The following is a 17,950-nucleotide window of genomic DNA, read 5'->3' on the forward strand; positions in this document are numbered from 1 at the left end:
CAGTGAGTTATATATAATGTGAATGTGTAGATGTATGGTGACTCCAGGTTTGGATGAACGGACCAGTGGGATATCCATGGGCAAGTCCCTTGACTGGTACCAGGAATGGTGGGAGGATAATCTGAAAGTAATTATCTTTGCACACAAAAGCAGTGTCCAGGCCTCCAGAGTACTCATCCTATCGCCTGCTGTACGGACAGGAGCCGAACTGTTTATTATTAGCAAGCTGGAGAGTTTACAACAAACTCTGCACACCACACAGTTCTATCAGAAGCTCCTCTGGGGCAGTCCCAGCAGTTGTCTTATGTATGGCAAGTTATATTTGCCTGATTTAGCATAATTCATTAATCATTACCGGTGGCTCGCACATGTGACTGACCAATACCTCACAAGGCTTTCTCTCTCCAAGTTGAGACCTTGAAACTGAGATACCTCGGTTGTTTCCATAGCAACATTCTGGGCGTACTGCCAAGTTGCTTATCAGTGACAGTGAGGATTCCTCCATACATGATCAGTCAGTCACCTGCATGAACCCATCGAATTGGTTTCAGAGAAAAGCAGCATTGATTTGATACAAACATAACATTTCCCTCACAGTACTTTGAGATCACTGAAACTCCACCTGATGTGGTGGAAGTTTGTCGAACCAGATCAGAACGCCTTCGAGCACCACTTTCAGGCATGGGCTGAGAAGGATGTGGAGGCATTTGACCAGGTAAAAATGATTGTCTGCTGTTCATTTATTTTCTGGCCTTCCAAGAGATATATAAGAGATGTATTTGTAATAATATGAAGTATATTTGCATTTATTTCTATTATCATCAAGTTGAGACTGAACATGGACAAGGCGCAAGGAGAAACAGAAGGACAGCCACCGTAGGAGAATCAAGGGGACCAAGTGCTTTGACATCCGGGCGAATGACTTGGCTTGGAAGAAAGACGAAAGGAGGTCTACCATTAACATTATTGCATGTCTCATCAAACATTTAAATTAAATCATTCAATAACTGTATTTTTACATACCTGATAAACCTGTAACCTGTGTGTTTGCTTGCTTTACGTCTCTCCGTGCGGCATAGGCAAGAAGCAGTAGATGGTATAGAATACAGTATATACATATGAGATGAGTAATGTAGGATATGTAAGCATTATTAAAGTGTCATTATTTAAAGTAACTAGTGATACCTTGATTAAATCCATTTATTAAAGTGCCCAGATATTTGAGTCTGTATGTTGGCAGCAGTCTCTATGTTAGTGATGGCTGTTTAACAGTCTGATGGCCTTAAGATAGAAGATGTTTTTCAGTCTCTCAGTCCCAGCTTTGATGCACCTTTTGATGCACCTGTACTGTAATGACCTCTCCTTCTGGATGATACCAAGGGTGAACAGGCAGCGGCTCGGGTGGTTGTTGTCCTTGATGATCCTTTTGGCCTTCCTGTGACATCGGGTGCTGTAGGTGTCCTGGAGGGCAGGTAGTTTTCCCCCAGTGATGCGTTGTGCAGACCGCACTACCATCTGGAGAGGCTTGTGGTTGAAGGCGGTGCAGTTGCCGTACCAGGCGGGGATACAGCCCTACAGGATGCTCTCAATTGTGCATCTGTAAAAATGTGTGAGTGTTTTAGGTGAAAAGCCAAATTTCTTGGTAAGCAAATTGGAGTGGGTCTAGGGTGTCAGGTAGGGTGGAGGTGATATTATCCTTGACTAGTCTCTCAAAGCACTTCATGATGACAGAAGTGAGTGCTACAGGGCGATAGTCATTTAGTTCAGTTACCTTAGCTTTCTTGGGAACAGGAACAATGGTGGCCATCTTGAAGCATGCCTTGCCATGATTGAAAGCAGTGGTTCGCGCTTTCAGTTTTGTGCGAATGCTGCCATCAATCCATGGTTTCTGGTTAAGGAAGGTTTTAATAGTCACAGTGGGTACAACATCTCCGAGGTACTTGCTAATAAACTTGCTCACCGAGTCAGCGTATACGTCATTGTTATTGTCTGAGGCTACCCGGAACATATCCCAGTCCACGTGATCGAAGCAATCTTGAAGCGTGGAATCCGATTGGTCAGATCAGCGTTGGATAGACCTGAGCACAGGTGTTTCCTGTTTAGTTTCTGCCTATAGGATTGGCGCAACAAAATGGAGTCATGGTCAGATTTGCCGAAGGGAGGGCGGGGGAGGGCTTTGTATGCATTGCGGTAGTTAGAGTAGCAATGGTTCAGAATGCTACCAGCTCATGTCGCACATTCATTATGCTGATAGAATATAGGAAGCCTTGTTCTCAGATTAGCTTTGTTAAAATCCCCAGCTACAATAAATGCAGCCAGTTTACATAGAGTCCAGTGAAGTTCTTTCAGGGCCATCAAGGTATCTGCTTGGGGTGGGATATACACGTCTGTGACTATAATCGAAGAGAATTCCCTTGGGAGATAATGCGGTCGGCATTTGATTCTAAGGAATTCTAGGTCAGTTGAACAAAATAACTTGAGTTCCTGTATGTTGTTATGATTACACCATGAGTCGTTAATCATAAGGCATACACCCCCATCCCTTTTCTTAGCAGAGAAATGCTTGTACCCTAATTTCATCCACCTTGTTGTCTAGAGATTGGACATTGGCGAGTGATATGCTCGGAAGCGGTGGATGGTGTGCTCACCTTCTAAGTCTGACCAGTAGGCCACGCCATCTGCCTCTCCTGCGGCGACCGCATTGTTTTGGGTCAGCCTCTGGGATTAGATCCCATGTTCAGGGTGAACATGGGGAAAGTCATATTCCTGGTCGTAATGTTGGTAAGTTGACGTCGCTTTATATCCAATAGTATGTAATAACACTTGAGGTTTTCTGGGCTAACAATGTAAGAAATAACACATAAAAAAAACAAATTACTGCATAGTTTCCTGAGGAACAGAAGGCGACCATCTCTGTCGGCACCATCTTGCTAAACTAACACTTGACGCGCAACACATGTAGACGTTTTTAAGGCGTTGTAGTATCTCTGACTGATTGAATTATGTGACAGGCTATTTTATAAAATCAATTACCTAACGTTTGATTGATTACCTGATTGAATTAAACCATGGAACAATTAACTTGTTAATAACCTGGGGCGCCACGGAAGTGTGTTTATAGAGCTGATGTCTTCCAAATAAACTATTAAAGATCTGAAGATCTTTTATATCAATAGCAGTCAATTATTAATTGTCACCTTATTCAGTCTTCAGTCTTATCTGAACATCTGAACGTCGTAAAAATCTTCACGAACCCTGGCTAACAAGTTGAATCAGCAATACAATAATTGGCTTATTTATTTATTTATTAAATACCTAAATAATCACAGAGAATTACACATACACAGGATAGATCATACATCGATTACTAATCATGTTATTAAAGAAAAAGTCCCTAGCAGACGAAACTTACACAAAGAAAAGTGGTTGGGTTTGAATCAAAGAGCGGGATGACTGAGGGACAAAGGAGATCGGGTCTCTATCGGACCTTGAAAAGCTATGCTACTGTAAATACAGAATCTTATGCATTCTATAATAACCGCCTATTCGGAAAAGGAAAATGCAAGATATATATTTACACTGATCTGCGCTTCAATAGATGGGTCGAAGATGTAAGACTGGTTTGCCCAGCAGAGATTGCCCTTGTCCTTTGTAGAATCTGTCTGGTCGTAGTGTTGAAGGGCAGATATGTTGTACCCTGTCATTCTTATTAGGAGATTGTCTGTCCTTTCCTAGGCCACGTACGTTTACAGCTGCAGCTGATAACTCAACTTCTAGGATGTATCACTTCTTCTTTAGTGAATAAGAGTTCAAAGTTCATACCCTTTTGCCATAATCAGCTTGTGCTGAATTCTGTCTGGTCTAGTAGAAATTCATCCTTCCAGCATGGTGATCGTCACTTCCACGTTGAAATTAGCCCTTTAAAGCGTATGGACACCAGTCTTCACATCGTCGGGAACTAAGGTTGACTTCCGTCAACAGGCTTTTGTGTTGGGGGAGAGAAGGGCGTGTTTCATAGTTCTCAACCAATGTATGTTCACTTGGGCATGGCCACTGAGTGAGCATAGTTTACTTATGAAAACAATTCTCTCATTTAGAAGGGAAAATTACATTTAATATTTTCACAAATACTTTCATATTTAAACATTTAAATTGCACAACAATTCCATGTGAATCTGATAACTAGAATGTGTAGACTTTCCAAGATACAATTTAAGTCATCCTATCCTCAGATATAATGTCCCAGACACCAACTGATCTGACATCATATTCTTTAAGTACCAACGGACACTTTAAACTGGTTGGAATACAGAAATATTGTACCTTTCCCCAACATTTTGATATTACCATACTGTTTCTATGTTAACAAAGGGCTTTCCAAGAGTCCGTTATGTAGGGTGGAGAGAAAACGGGGAAAGGTATTTATGGGGGTCATGAACCTCATACAACAGGGCAATGTCATGACAGGGTTCACGTTAAGATCTTTCCTAATAATAAACTTACAAGCGACGTGAACGCGACGGCAGTTTGAAGCATTAGAAAAACACTTGTCTCCATTGACAGGCCATGTTAATTCATGGCGGTATTTTATGGAGCTAGGAAGACGTTAGGTGACTTGGTGGGAGGTATCAGTAGCTTCACAAGGCTTAATTCTGGCACTTATCATCCCCCAAATGAGCGCAAAGCAATATACAGGTCTTTCCCAAGATGCGTTGCATGCAGCACCTGCGCCCTCTGAGCTGAAGAAACACAAACATCACAAGTCCACTTCAGGTTACCTTAACTCAACAGCATTATATGCTTTTTGCCAGTCTCTATTTAATTGTTTTTTAATTTTTAATTTGACCTTTTATTTAACTAGGCAAGTCAGTTAAGAACAAATTCTTAATTTCAAGGACGTCCTAGGAACAGTGGATTAACTGCCTTGTTCAGGGGCAGAACGACAGATTTTTACCTTGTCATCTCGGGGATTCAATCTTGCAACCTTTTGGTTACTAGTTCAACGCTCTAATAACCACTAGGCTACCTGCCGCCACCTATAACAAGGGTTAGGCCTATATCATCACATACCCACACAATTTGAGCCCTGCTTTTAACCATAAGACATCTCCACAGAAATGTATAGCCTAAGGATTGCATAGTGACAGTAATTGTGTCTGTTGAACTGTGGAGAAAAAAACGAGGTCAAATCATGACATCAGTGATTTTCAGGTCAGAGAAAGATGCCAGGGTTTCGGAATTGGAATTTTGAGTTGGATGACAGTTCAAAACAACAACAAAAATCCCAGTCTGTGCTTGTTGTTTTCTGAGTTTCCAGTTGTCATGAACGCACTGAAGTCGGAAGTCAGAGATTGCCGAGTTCCGAGTTGTTTTGAATGCGCCACAAGAGACCTAGGCTACCTCTTATTTCTGAAAGGGCTACCTCCAACAAAGAGGCCTTGTGTCTGTATTGATGTGAGAAATAGGCATCTACACAGTAATGGTGGCAGGCTACGATATCAACTAGCCTAATAATTTTTGTATTGAAGTAATATGCCTATTTTCGCTAAATCTACTAATTAAATTGATTAGATTACTCTGGAAATGTAAAATATTTTTTACAAATTCATGTACATGTAGACATTTATAAGGCATTCATGGTGAGATCTTTAATAATAAACTAAACAGACACTTTAACACGTGATGCGCTCATGTTAAGATCTTTCATAATAAAAAACTTACAAGCGACGTGAACTCGTCAGCAGTTTGAAACATTGTAAAAACACTTGTCTCCATTGATAGTCCATGTTAATTCATGGTGGTATTTTATGGCGCTAGGAAGACGTTATGTGACTTGGGAGGTATCAGTAGCTTCACAAGGCTTAATTTTGGCATGTATCACCCCCCATATAAGAGCAAAGCAAAATACAGGTCTTTCCCAAGTTGCGTTGCACACAGCACCTGCTCCTTCTGATCTGAAGAAACACAAACAAACATCACAAGTCCACTTCAGGTTACCTTAACAACTCAACAGCACCCGTCTTTTTCACCCAACCTGAAACCACCCATGGACCAGCCAAAAAGCCTGGTTCCACCCTCAATGCAAGGCTCGGGCTCCTCACAACAGCTTCTACCCCTTCCATTTCACCTACAGAACTCAAACTGGTGTCAGGCTCACTCTGAACATGACACCAATCTTCCTCGACATACCCTCTCCCTTGTTATTGCTAGCTTCAACAGATTCAACCCTATCCTCGGTCTCCCTCAATCATTTCAACCTGTAAACAAATGTAGGGATCTGGCAGCATCAGTTGATAGAACATTCCAAAATACCATGGAAATTATTGCATCAGAATACCAGGCAGGCAGCCATTGTGAGTGTACTCGTGACTTTACCAGTCAAATTGCCAGGGTTAGAGCTTCCAGAGCCCATTCTATTCCTGCGATTTGCCAAAGAGACTGGCCTTTTGGCAATCTTGAAATAGGAACATTCTATCATTAATGAGCTTGAAGAGATCAAAACATTTGATCCTGATTCGATAACCCTCACGGCTATCAGCCAATCACAATGTTTATTCAAATGAGGCTGATGGGAAAACATTCTTAACTTAATTCATACATGCTCCTACTGGGGTGTGCCAATACATAGCATCAGCAATCCAGGGTTTATATACATCATTGCCTGCTACCCTTTGATAGGCTACAACTGTCTTAGCTCATCATTATTTTTTTAAACGAAAGATATATCATAGGCAATCAACTATTTGCACGTGACTATTTAACTTGCTTCATGGTTTACTGTTAACGGCTAAAAAAAATATTAAAACATTACAACTAGACCAAAGATTGAGCAAACAAACATATACGGCCAGTTTCCTGGACAGATAAATAATAATAATTTATTCAACTTTTATAGCACTGTTCATTACATAAAGAATCTCAATGGGCTTTAAAGCTAAACAAAAATGCATGCAATTTAGAAAAAACATCACAACATCATAAGATGGACAATCATTAGAAAGTTAATGTCTTGAGTGGTCATCTGAGGGAGGTGGTCACGCAGGGAGAGAAAGAAACAGGTCTGGCTTTCAGGCTAACATATCCTTCATAATCACAGAAATAACCTTAATTGGTCTATGAAGCTACAGTAAGATGAATCACCAAAACTGTCCACTGAAATGTTTGGGTGCAATGTCAATGCATACTGTATACATAAATGTGTATACAGTATATCACAAAAGTGAGTACACCCCTCACATTTTAGTAAATATTTGAGTATATCTTTTCATGTGACAACACTGAAGAAATGACACTTTGCTACAATGTAAAGTAGTGTGTACAGCTTGTATAAGTGTAAATTTGCTGTCCCCTCAAAATAACTCAACACACAGCCATTAATGTCTAAACCGCTGGCAACAAAAGTGAGAACACCCCTAAGTGAAAATGTCCAAATTGGGCCCAATTAGCCATTTTCCCTCCTCGGTGTTATGTGACTCATTAGTGTTACAAGGTCTCAGGTGTGAATGGGGAGCAGGTGTGTTCAATTTGGTGTCATCGCTCTCACACTCCCTCATACTGACTGGTCACTGGAAGTTCAACATGGCACCTCATGGCAAAGAACTCTCTGAGGATCTGAAAAAAATAATTGTTGCTCTACAAAAAGATGGCCTGGGCTATAAGAAGATTGCCAAGACCCTGAAACTGAGCTGCAGCACGGTGGCCAAGACCATACAGCGGTTTAACTGGACAGGTTCCACTCAGAACAGGCCTCGCCATGGTCGACCAAAGATGTTGAGTGCACGTGCTCAGCGTCATATCCAGAGCTCGTCTTTGGGAAATAGACGTATGAGTGCTGCCAGCATTGCTGCAGAGGTTGAAGGGGTGGGGGGTCAGCCTGTCAGTGCTCAGACCATACGCCGTACATTGCATCAAATTGGTCTGCATGGCTGTCGTCCCAGAAGGAAGCCTCTTCTAAAGATGATGCACAAGAAAGCCCGCAAACAGTTTGCTGAAGACAAGCAGACTAAGGACATGGATTACTGGAACCATGTCCTGTGGTCTGATGAGACCAAGAAACTTATTTGGTTCAGATGGTGTCAAGCATGTGTGGCGGCAACCAGGTGAGGAGTACAAAGACAAGTGTGTCTTGCCTACAGTCAAGCATGGTGGTGGGAGTGTCATGGTCTGGGGCTGCATGAGTGCTGCCGGCACTGGGGAGGTACAGTTCATTGAGGGAACCATGAATGCCAACATGTACTGTGACATACTGAAGCAGAGCATGATCCCCTCCCTTCGGAGACTGAGCCGCAGGGCAGTATTCCAACATAACGACCCCAAACACACCTCCAAGATGACCACTGCCTTGCTAAAGAAGCTGGGGGTAAAGGTGATGGACTGGCCAAGCATGTCTCCAGACCTTAACCCTATTGAGCATCTGTGGGGCATCCTCAAACGGAAGGTGGAGGAGTGCAAGGTCTCTAACATCCACCAGCTCCGTGATGTCGTCATGGAGGAGGACTCCAGTAGCAACCTGTGAAGCTCTGGTGAACTCCATGCCCAAGAGGGTTAAGGCAGTGCTGGAAAATGATGGTGGCCACACAAAATAGACACTTTGGACCCAATTTGGACATTTTCACTTAGGGGTGTACTCACTTTTGTTGCCAGCGGTTTAGACATTAATGGCTGTGTGTTGAGTTATTGAGGGGCCAGAAAATGTACACTGTTATACAAGCTGTACACTCACTACTTTACATTGTAGCAGTGTCGTCACAAAGATATACTCAAATACTCAAAAAGATTATTGCTAGCAACAAGAGTAATCGGGTAGATTAAGGGCCTGTTTCTCAGACATTGACTAGGCCTATTCCTAGACTAAAACATGTTCAATGGAGAATATATATAGTTTTTAATTCTGGACAAGGATTGAATTGTGTCCAGGAAACTATCCCTAAGCCATTTGGGAGGTGAAACGAACAAACAAAAATGTGCTGTGGATAACAACTATGACAGGAGAACACAGATGTAAATTTGGTAGTCTGAATGTTAAAGCTAGAATCCGTAGTTGTCACATCAGTTTTGGGAATAATAAATTATATATACCCATTGATTCTTGAAAAATATAACTTATAAATGCCTCATGAGCTTAGTTCAACTGTTGAACCCAAAATAGAAGCTTGTTTTACTCCAATGTTGGTAAACAACGTTTAAAAAAAAATACTGTATAGCCTCAAAATATTGTTAACTATAATTTTGATATCATGCATGGTCAGTCCTTGCATCAATAGCTCGGTCTATGAATTTGAGAGTGGTTACATTTCCATAGGTCCATCCCGTCGCTTTTTACCAAAACAGAGGCGGGATGGTCGCTTTATCGTTTCAATTAAGGATTTTAGCTTTAAAAGGGGAAAGAGGGTTTGAAAGTGCATTAAAAGATTAATCTGGTGGCAACTAAATTGCTTTTATTTATCTTTGTGACGATGCAGAGTAAGACTGCAGATGTGCTGAAAGGTGGTTAGCTAGACTTTCGTTTGGCTGTTTCCGTAGACACTCTCGTCACTGTAGGCAATGTAAAGAAAGAAGTCCTCTTCGTGGTGTTCCTATTACAGAGAGATTCAACATTCGGTTAATCAGGAATGTGTTTGAGACAACAGAAAATCAAGGAACATTTCAGGATAAGTAGGATAGACCAGATGTAGGACGTCAAAGGCAGGAATTCCTGATTAATCAGGAGGAAATTCCACAGCACCATGCATAATGTATAAGAGAGAATTTAAAAAATGAAGCCCTGCCTAGATAAATAGGCTCAGTACCTGGTAAAGTAGTCCCATGGTGGCTGAGGTGGGAGGAATGACATTGTTGACAAAGAAGAAAAGGGCGTCCTCTGCCCGCAGGTGAATCCTCTTCCGTATTAGGAAGTAGAACTGTCCCACTTAAGAAATAAGAAAATACGTTAATTCAGATCAAAATGTGGAAATAGACCCAACACAATTCGATACATGTCCTGTATCTCACCTGTAAGATCAGAGGGTACAAGATATTTCTTCTTGTCCAAATCACCAATTCTGGCTTTGGGGGCTTTCTCCACTATCACCTGCAAATTAAATAAATGTCCCAGGCAGTCAGATGACTAAAAATCTATTTATGAAATGCTTACCGATTCTCAAAGCAACACGTAGTGTCAAAAAGGTGTCAATTTAGCAAAATAGCTGACGTTAGCTAGCTGGCTAGAATGACAGTGTAAAACGTTAAATCAAAACAATCTGTGACCAATTAATTTTAAAACTTTTTCCAAAAATGTAACCATATATGTTAAGGTTGTAGCTAGTACCAACAGTTGATGTCCTGAAGTTCCTCTCTTTGTTATTGTGTTGTGTGTGTGTGTGACAAGCGATGCGGTTAGCATTTCGCAAGCATTGGCTAGCTTGTTAGCAGCAACTCACTGGCACTCTATCTGGGTACTTCTTCCTGATCTTTTCCCCCTCCGATCTTCTCTTCTCAAATGGGTGCTCCTCTTTATACAGGAATTTCATTGTCACTGTTTAAGATTCCTCCAAACTCTAAATTTGGATGACAGTTCAAGCTAGCCTATGCCTGCCCTTTGTATGGCAGCAAAACTATGCAATTCTATCAAATCTGATCGCCTTGTTGCTAATGCTAATTTCGTGACGTTGAACGTTATGACGAGAGATAGAACAATGACGTACCTAAACCTAGGTTAAACATGAGATTGATGCCGCGTTCAAAAAAACTGGGAACTCGGAAAAATAATGTATTACATTTATATAGCGCTCTTCATACTCTAAAAGCACTTCAAACGCAAAACAAACAATATCACGAAGGGTCAACCAATAGATGCCAAGTTCACATGCTAGTCGGAACTAGGAAACTCGGAAATGTCCGACATGCTGATTCGTTGTAGGCGGTACGTGTAGAACTACAACCAGTTAGCAAGTCGGAAATGTCCTAGGTTCCGTGTTCCGACTAGCACATGAAAGCAGCAAAAGGCAAAATACGGTATTTTCCGAGGATGGTAGATTATGGTGATGGGGTCTGCAGGTGATCTTGTAGAGGGCAAATCTGGGAACCAGCCCGAGTTTTATAGCAACTGGACTTCTCTTCCACTCTATCAGCAGCTCTGGGCGCCAGAAAACGTATCACACAAAATTCAGAATAGTAGCGTCGTCCTCCCTACGAGCTCTCTGCCTCAGCACTGTTGTATTCCTGTCTCCCATTCATCTCACGCTTCAGGCGATTCCTCAAAATATCAGGAATTGTAAGCCAGGTAAAACACAAAAGATGGTACTGTGTCGAGATCCATTTTTAAAAAAACAAAAGCTAGCTAGCCAAGCCAAAAAGTGAATCAATTTGCAAACCCGTGGTTTAAAAACGACCGATCCATGCAATTAAAACTCAACGTTATCCAGGGGTGACAGTAGATTGAATTACTTACCGGTACGAGACACCCAAGTGCGCCCACAAAACGTACAGGGTATACTACTCTGCTGACACTGACAAACAGATCAATACAAACTTTTGTCTGATCCATATACTAGACCTACGAAAAGGGGAGTTATAAATACAATATGACGTCCATCTAACCTGGAGAAAATGATTGTCCAAAAACAAACAAAAGTGGTACTGACCCAATGATAAGACAGTGAACATGCACACTCACCAAATCGTATAGCCTACATTCGGAATGGCTCGCAATTTGGGCAGTGCGCGCTGGCAAATACCAAATATATGATTGTTAAATTGCGACTGTCAGTGAAAAGGTGAGTAAAGCAGCCAATGATCCTCTGTGGCCAAATAATGCTTTCTGGTGTAGTAGCCCATTTTCAATTATTTTGTAACATTTCTGTATATACAGGAGTAAGGTTATTTTATTAAACCTTTATTTAACCAGGTAGGCCAGTTGAGAACAAGTTCTCATTTACAACTGCGACCTGGTCAAGATAAAGAAAAACAGTGCGACAAAAACAAAAGAGTTACATATAAACGAACGTAGTCAATATAACACAATATAAAAAAATATATGTACAGTGTGTGAAAATCTAGAAGAGTAGGAAGGTAAGGCAATAAATAGGCGAAATAATTACAATGTAGCATTAACATTGGAGTGATAGATGTGCAGATGTGCAAGTAGAGATACTGGGGTGAAAAAGAGCAAGAAGATAAATAACAATGAGGTAGTTGGGTGTGCTATTTACAAATCCAGGTACAGTGATCAGTTAACTGCTCTGACAGCTGATGCTTCAAGATAGAGGGAGATATAGGTCTCCAGCTTCAGTGATTTTTGAAGGAAAGGCGGCCCAAGGAAGTGTTGGCTTTGGGGATGACCAGTGAAATATACCTGCTGGAGCATGTGCTACGGGTATGTGCTGCTGTGGTGACCAGTGAACTGAGGTAAGGCGGGGCTTTACAAATGTATGTAATTTTTGATTAAGCATCTCCAATGTGAGTCTGGAAGGAGAGTTTACAGTCTAACCAGACACCTAGGTATTTGTCCACATATTCTAAGTGTAACAGTTTAACTTCTGTCCCCTCGCCCCGGGCTCGAACCAGGGACCCTCTGCACACATCAACAACAGTCACCCATGAAGCATCGTTACCCATCGCGCCACAAAAGCCACAGGTCTTGCAGAGCAAGGGGAACAACTACTTCAAGGCCTCAGAGCGAGTGACGTCACCGATTGAAACATTATTAGCAAGCACCACCGCTAACTAGCTACTGTCCAGAGTAGTGATGCTAGTCTGGCGGGCAGCAATCGGTTGAAGAGCAGGCATTTAGTTTTACTAGCATTTAAAAGCAGTTGGAGGCCACTGAAGGAATGTTGTATGGCATTGAAGCTCGTTTGGAGGTTTGTTAACAGTGTCCAAAGAAGGGCCAGATGTACACAGAATGGTGTCGTCTGCGTAGAGGTGGATTAGAGAATCACCAGCAGCAAGAGCGACATCAGATATATACAGAGAAAAGAGTCAGCCTGAGAATTGAACCCTGTGGCACCTTCAGACTGCCAGAGGTCCGGACAACAGGTCCCTATGATTTGACACACTGAACTCTATCAGAGAAGTAGTTGAACCAGGTGAGGCAGTCATTTGATAAACCAAGTCTATTGAGTCTGCCGATAAGATTGCAGTGATTGACAGAGTCGAAAGCCTTGGCCAGGTTGACGAAGACAGCTGCACAATACTGTCTTATCGATGGCGGTTATGATATAATTCATGACATTGAGCGTGGCTGAGGTGCACCCATTCCCAGTCCGACTGGAAAAAATCTTATGAAAGGTCATCCAACTTGGAATTCCAAGTCGGTAATCCGGCATCTTTCTTGAGCACCAAATTTCTGACATGAAGATCAGACGTCATGATTAGACATTTTTTGTTCCTACAGTAGTTGTTTTGAACTCGGCAAGAGTACCACAGTGTGAGTCATAATACCCATCAAACCTAGCAGTCAAACAACATAATGGTTCCAATAGTTTTACCATACATTTTTCCCATTGGGGATTTTAGAAACACTTAATATAAGGGCTGTTTCCAGTGTAGTCTTACCCTGGCATGACATGTGTCAATCTCTCTAGGACAAGGTGACTTATCAATATATCTAACTGTATTTACTCCCCCAAAATTAAACGCTAATTAGCTGCTGATGTGGCTATCAAAGAATTACAAATACATTTGTCACACATGCTTAGCAAATGTTGTTGCGGGTGAGAAATGCTTGTTTCTCTAGCTCCAACAGTGCAGTAATATCTAACAATTCACAATCTAAAAGTAAAATGGAGGTAAGGAACATATAAATATTAGGATGAGCAATGTCAGAGTGGCATAGACTAAAATATGGTAGAATAGAATACAGTATCTACACATGAGATAAGTAAAGCAAAAATATGTAAACATTATTAGTGACTAGTGTTCCATTTTTAAAGTGGCCACTGATTTCAAGTCTATGTATATGGGGCAGCAGCCTCTAAGGTGCAGCGTTACGTAACCGGGTGGAATCAGCCTAGTGATGGCTATTTAACAGTCTGATGGCCTTCAGATAGAAGCTGTTTTTCAGTCTCTCGGGCACAGCTGCACCTGTACTGACCTCGCCTTCTGGATGATAGCGGGGTGAACAGGTCATGGCTCGGGTGGATGATGTCTTTGATCTTTTTGGCCTTCCTGTGACAGAGTGCTGTAGGTGCCCATTGGGTGCTGTAGGTATCCTGGAGGGCAGGGAGTTTGCCCCCGGTGATGTGTTGGGCAGACCGCACAACCCTCTGGAGAGACCTGCGGGTGTGGGCGGTGCAGTTACCATACCAGGCGGTGATACAGCCCGACAGGATGCTCTCAATTGTGCATCTATGAAAGTTTGAGTGCTTTAGGTGACAAGCCAAATTTCTTCAGCCTCCTGAGGTTGAAGAGGCACTGTTCTGCCTTCTTCACCACACCATCTGTGTGGGTGGACCATTTCAGAGTCAGTGTGTACGCCAAGGAACTTGAATCTTTCAAATCAAAATCAAATTTTATTGGTCACATACACATGGTTAGCAGATGTTAATGCGAGTGTAGCCAAATGCTTGTGCTTCTAGTTCCGACCATGCAGTAATATCTAACAATTTCACAACTACCTTTTACACACAAGTGTAGAGGAATGAATAAGAATATGTACATGTAAATATATGGATGAGTGATGGCCGAACGGCATAGGCAAGATGCAGTAGATAAGTACAGTATATACATATATAGTAATGTAGGGTATGTAAACATTATATAAAGTGGTATTGTTTAAAGTGACTAGTGATACATTAATTACATCCAATTTTTAATTATTAAAGTGGCTAGAGATTTGAGTCAGTATGTTGGCAGCAGCTACTCAATGTTAGTGATGGCTGTTTAACAGTCTGATGGCCTTGAGATCGAGAGACTGAAAAACAGCTTCTGTCCCAGCTTTGATGCACCTGTACTGACCTCGCCTTCTGGATGATAGCGGGGTGAACAGGTAGTGGCTCGGGTGGTTGTTGTCCTTGATCTTTTTGGCCTTCCTGTGACATCGGGTGGTGTAGGTGTCCTGGAGGGTAGGTTCGTTTGCCCCCGGTGATAAGTTGTGCAGACCTCACTACCTCCTGGAGAGCCTTAGGGTTGTGGGCGGAGCAGTGTCCGTACCAGGCGGTGATATAGCCCGACAGGATTCTCTCGATTGTGCATCTGTAGAAGCTTGTTTTTGGTGAGAAGCCAAATTTCCACCCAAGGCGCTGTTGCTCCTTCACCACACTGTTTGTGTGGGTGGACCATTTCAGTTTGTCAGTGACGTGTACGCAGAGGAACTTAACTTTCCACCTTCTCCACTACTGTCCCGTCGATGTGGATAGGGGGGTGCTCCCTCGGCTGTTTCCTGAAGTCCACGATCATCTCCTTTGTTTTGTAGACGTTGAGAGGTTATTTTCCTGACACCACACTCCGAGGGCCCTCACCTCCTCCCTGTAGGCATTTTCGTCATTGTTGGTCATCAAGCCTACCACTGTAGTGTAAACTTGATGATTGAGTTGGAGGCGTGCATGGCCACGCAGTCATGGCTGAACAGAGAGTACAGGAGGGGGCTGAGCACCCACCCTTGTGGGGCCAGTGTTGAGGATTAGAGAAGTGAAGGTGCTGTTTCCTACCTTCACTTTCTGTGGGCGGCACGTCAGGAACTCCAGGCCCCAGTTGCACAGGGCGGGGTTCAGACCCAGGTCCCCAAAATGTAATTTTGATCTTGGAGGGTTCTATGGTGCTGAAGGCTGAGCTATAGTCAATTAACAGCATTCTTACATACAGTGGGGCAAAAAAGTATTTAGTCAGCCACCAATTGTGAAAGTTCTCCCACTTAAAAAGATGAGGCCTGTAATTTTCATCATAGGTACACTTCAACTATGACAGACAAAATGAGAAAAAAAATCCAGAAAATCACATTGTAGGATTTTTTATTAATTTATTTGCAAATTATGGTGGAAAATAAGTATTTGGTCACCTACAAACAAGCACAATTTCTGGCTCTCACAGACCTGTAACTTCTTCTTTAAGACGCTCCTCTGTCCTCCACTCGTTACCTGTATTAATGGCACCTGTTTGAACTTGTTATCAGTATAAAAGACACCTGTCCACATCCTCAAACAGTCACACTCCAAACTCCACTATGGCCAAGACCAAAGAGCTGTCAAAGGACACCAGAAACAAAATTATAGACCTGCACCAGGCTGGGAAGACTGAATCTGCAATAGGTAAGCAGCTTGGTTTGAAGAAATCAACTGTGGGAGCAATTATTAGGAAATGGAAGACATACAAGAACCACTGATAATCTTCCTCGATCTGGGGCTCCATGCAAGATCTCACCCCGTGGGGTCAAAATGATCACAAGAACAGTGAGCAAAAATCCCAGAACCACACAGGGGGATCTAGTGAATGACCTGCAGAGAGCTGGGACCAAAGTAACAAAGCCTACCATCAGTAACACACTACGCCGCCAGGGACTCAAATCCTGCAGTGCCAGACGTGTCCCCCTGCTTAAGCCAGTACATGTCCAGGCCTGTCTGAAGTTTGCTAGAGAGCATTTGGATGATCCAGAAGAAGTTTGGGAGAATGTCATATGATCAGATGAAACCAAAATATAACTTTTTGTTAACTCAACTCATCGTGTTTGGAGGACAAAGAATGCTGAGTTGCATGCAAAGAACACCATACCTACTGTGAAGCATGGGGGTGGAAACATCATGCTTTGGGGCTGTTTTTCTGCAAAGGGACCAGGACGACTGATCCGTGTAAAGGAAAGAATGAATGGGGCCATGTATCGTGAGATTTTGAGTGAAAACCCCTTTCCATCAGCAAGGGCATTGAAGAGGAAATGTGGCTGGGTCTTTCAGCATGACAATGATCCCAAACACACCGCCCGGGCAACAAAGGAGTGGCTTCGTAAGAAGCATTTCAAGGTCCTGGAGTGGCCTAGCCAGTCTCCAGATCTCAACCCCATAGAAAATCTTTGGAGGGAGTTGAAAGTCCGTGTTGCCCAGCAACAGCCCCATAACGTCACTGCTCTAGAGGAGATCTGCATGGAGGAATGGGCCAAAATACCAGCAAGTGTGTGAAAACCTTGTGAAGACTTACAGAAAACATTTGACCTGTCATTGCCAACAAAGGGTATATAAAAGTATTGAGATACACTTTTGTTATTGACCGAATACTTATTTTCCACCATAATTTGCAAATAAATTCATTACAAATCCTACAATGTGATTTTCTGGATTTTTTTTCTAATAATTTTGTCTGTCATAGTTGAAGAGTACCTGTGATAAATTACAGGCCTCATATTTTTAAGTGGGAGAACTTGCACAATTGGTGGCTGACTAAATACTTTTTTGCCCCACTGTAGGTTTTCATCTTGTCCAGATGGGATAGGGCAGTGCGATGGCATCGTCTGTGGATCTATTGGGGCGGTAAGCAAGTTGAAGTGGGTCTAGGGTGTCAGGTAAGGTAGAGATGATATGATCCTGAAGTAACCTGTCAAAGCACTTCATGATGACAGAAGTGAGTGCTACGGGGCGATAGTAATTTATATTTCAGTTACCTTAGCTTTCTTGGGAACAGGAACGATGGAGGACATCCTGAAGCAAGTGAGGACAGCAGACTGGGATAGGGAGAGATTGAATATGTCCGTACACACTTCAGCCAACTGGTCTGCGCATGCTCTGAGGATGCGGCTAGGGATGCCGTCAGCCTTGCAAGGGTTAACATGCTTAAATGTCTTACTCATGTCGGCCACGGAGAAGGCGAGCCCAGTCCTAGGTAGCGGGCCGCATCAGTGGCACTGTGTTATCCTCAAAGCGGGCAAAGGAGTTTAGCTTGTTCAGAAGCAAGACGTGTCTGCAACTTGGCTGGTTTTCCCTGTGTAGTCCGTGACTGTCTGAGCCGTTGAATTGCGACTCCACTTTGTGTCTGTACTGACGTTTTGCCT

The 17,950-nt window shown here is 42.6% G+C and overlaps 1 protein-coding gene across 2 annotated transcripts; it reads right to left on the reverse strand.

Moving 5' to 3' along the window:
• Window positions 1-9,417: 9,417 nt before the first annotated feature.
• LOC112229012 (gamma-aminobutyric acid receptor-associated protein) lies at window positions 9,418-10,665 on the reverse strand. 2 transcript variants are annotated; one of them, XM_024394880.2, is made up of 4 exons: window positions 10,419-10,665; window positions 9,991-10,069; window positions 9,789-9,907; window positions 9,418-9,575 (listed from the first exon to the last, which is right to left on the reverse strand). In XM_024394880.2, exons 1-4 carry the CDS (start codon window positions 10,506-10,508, stop codon window positions 9,495-9,497), a joined length of 369 nt encoding a protein of 122 aa, XP_024250648.1. In that variant the 5' UTR covers window positions 10,509-10,665; the 3' UTR covers window positions 9,418-9,494. The 2 variants fall into 2 exon arrangements, with proteins under 2 accessions (XP_024250648.1, XP_042165491.1); XM_042309557.1 differs by having other exon boundaries at window positions 10,307-10,428.
• Window positions 10,666-17,950: the final 7,285 nt, after the last annotated feature.

The sequence above is a fragment of the Oncorhynchus tshawytscha genome, linkage group LG30, assembly GCF_018296145.1.
Source record: "Oncorhynchus tshawytscha isolate Ot180627B linkage group LG30, Otsh_v2.0, whole genome shotgun sequence".
NCBI classification, from domain to species: Eukaryota; Metazoa; Chordata; class Actinopteri; order Salmoniformes; family Salmonidae; genus Oncorhynchus; species Oncorhynchus tshawytscha.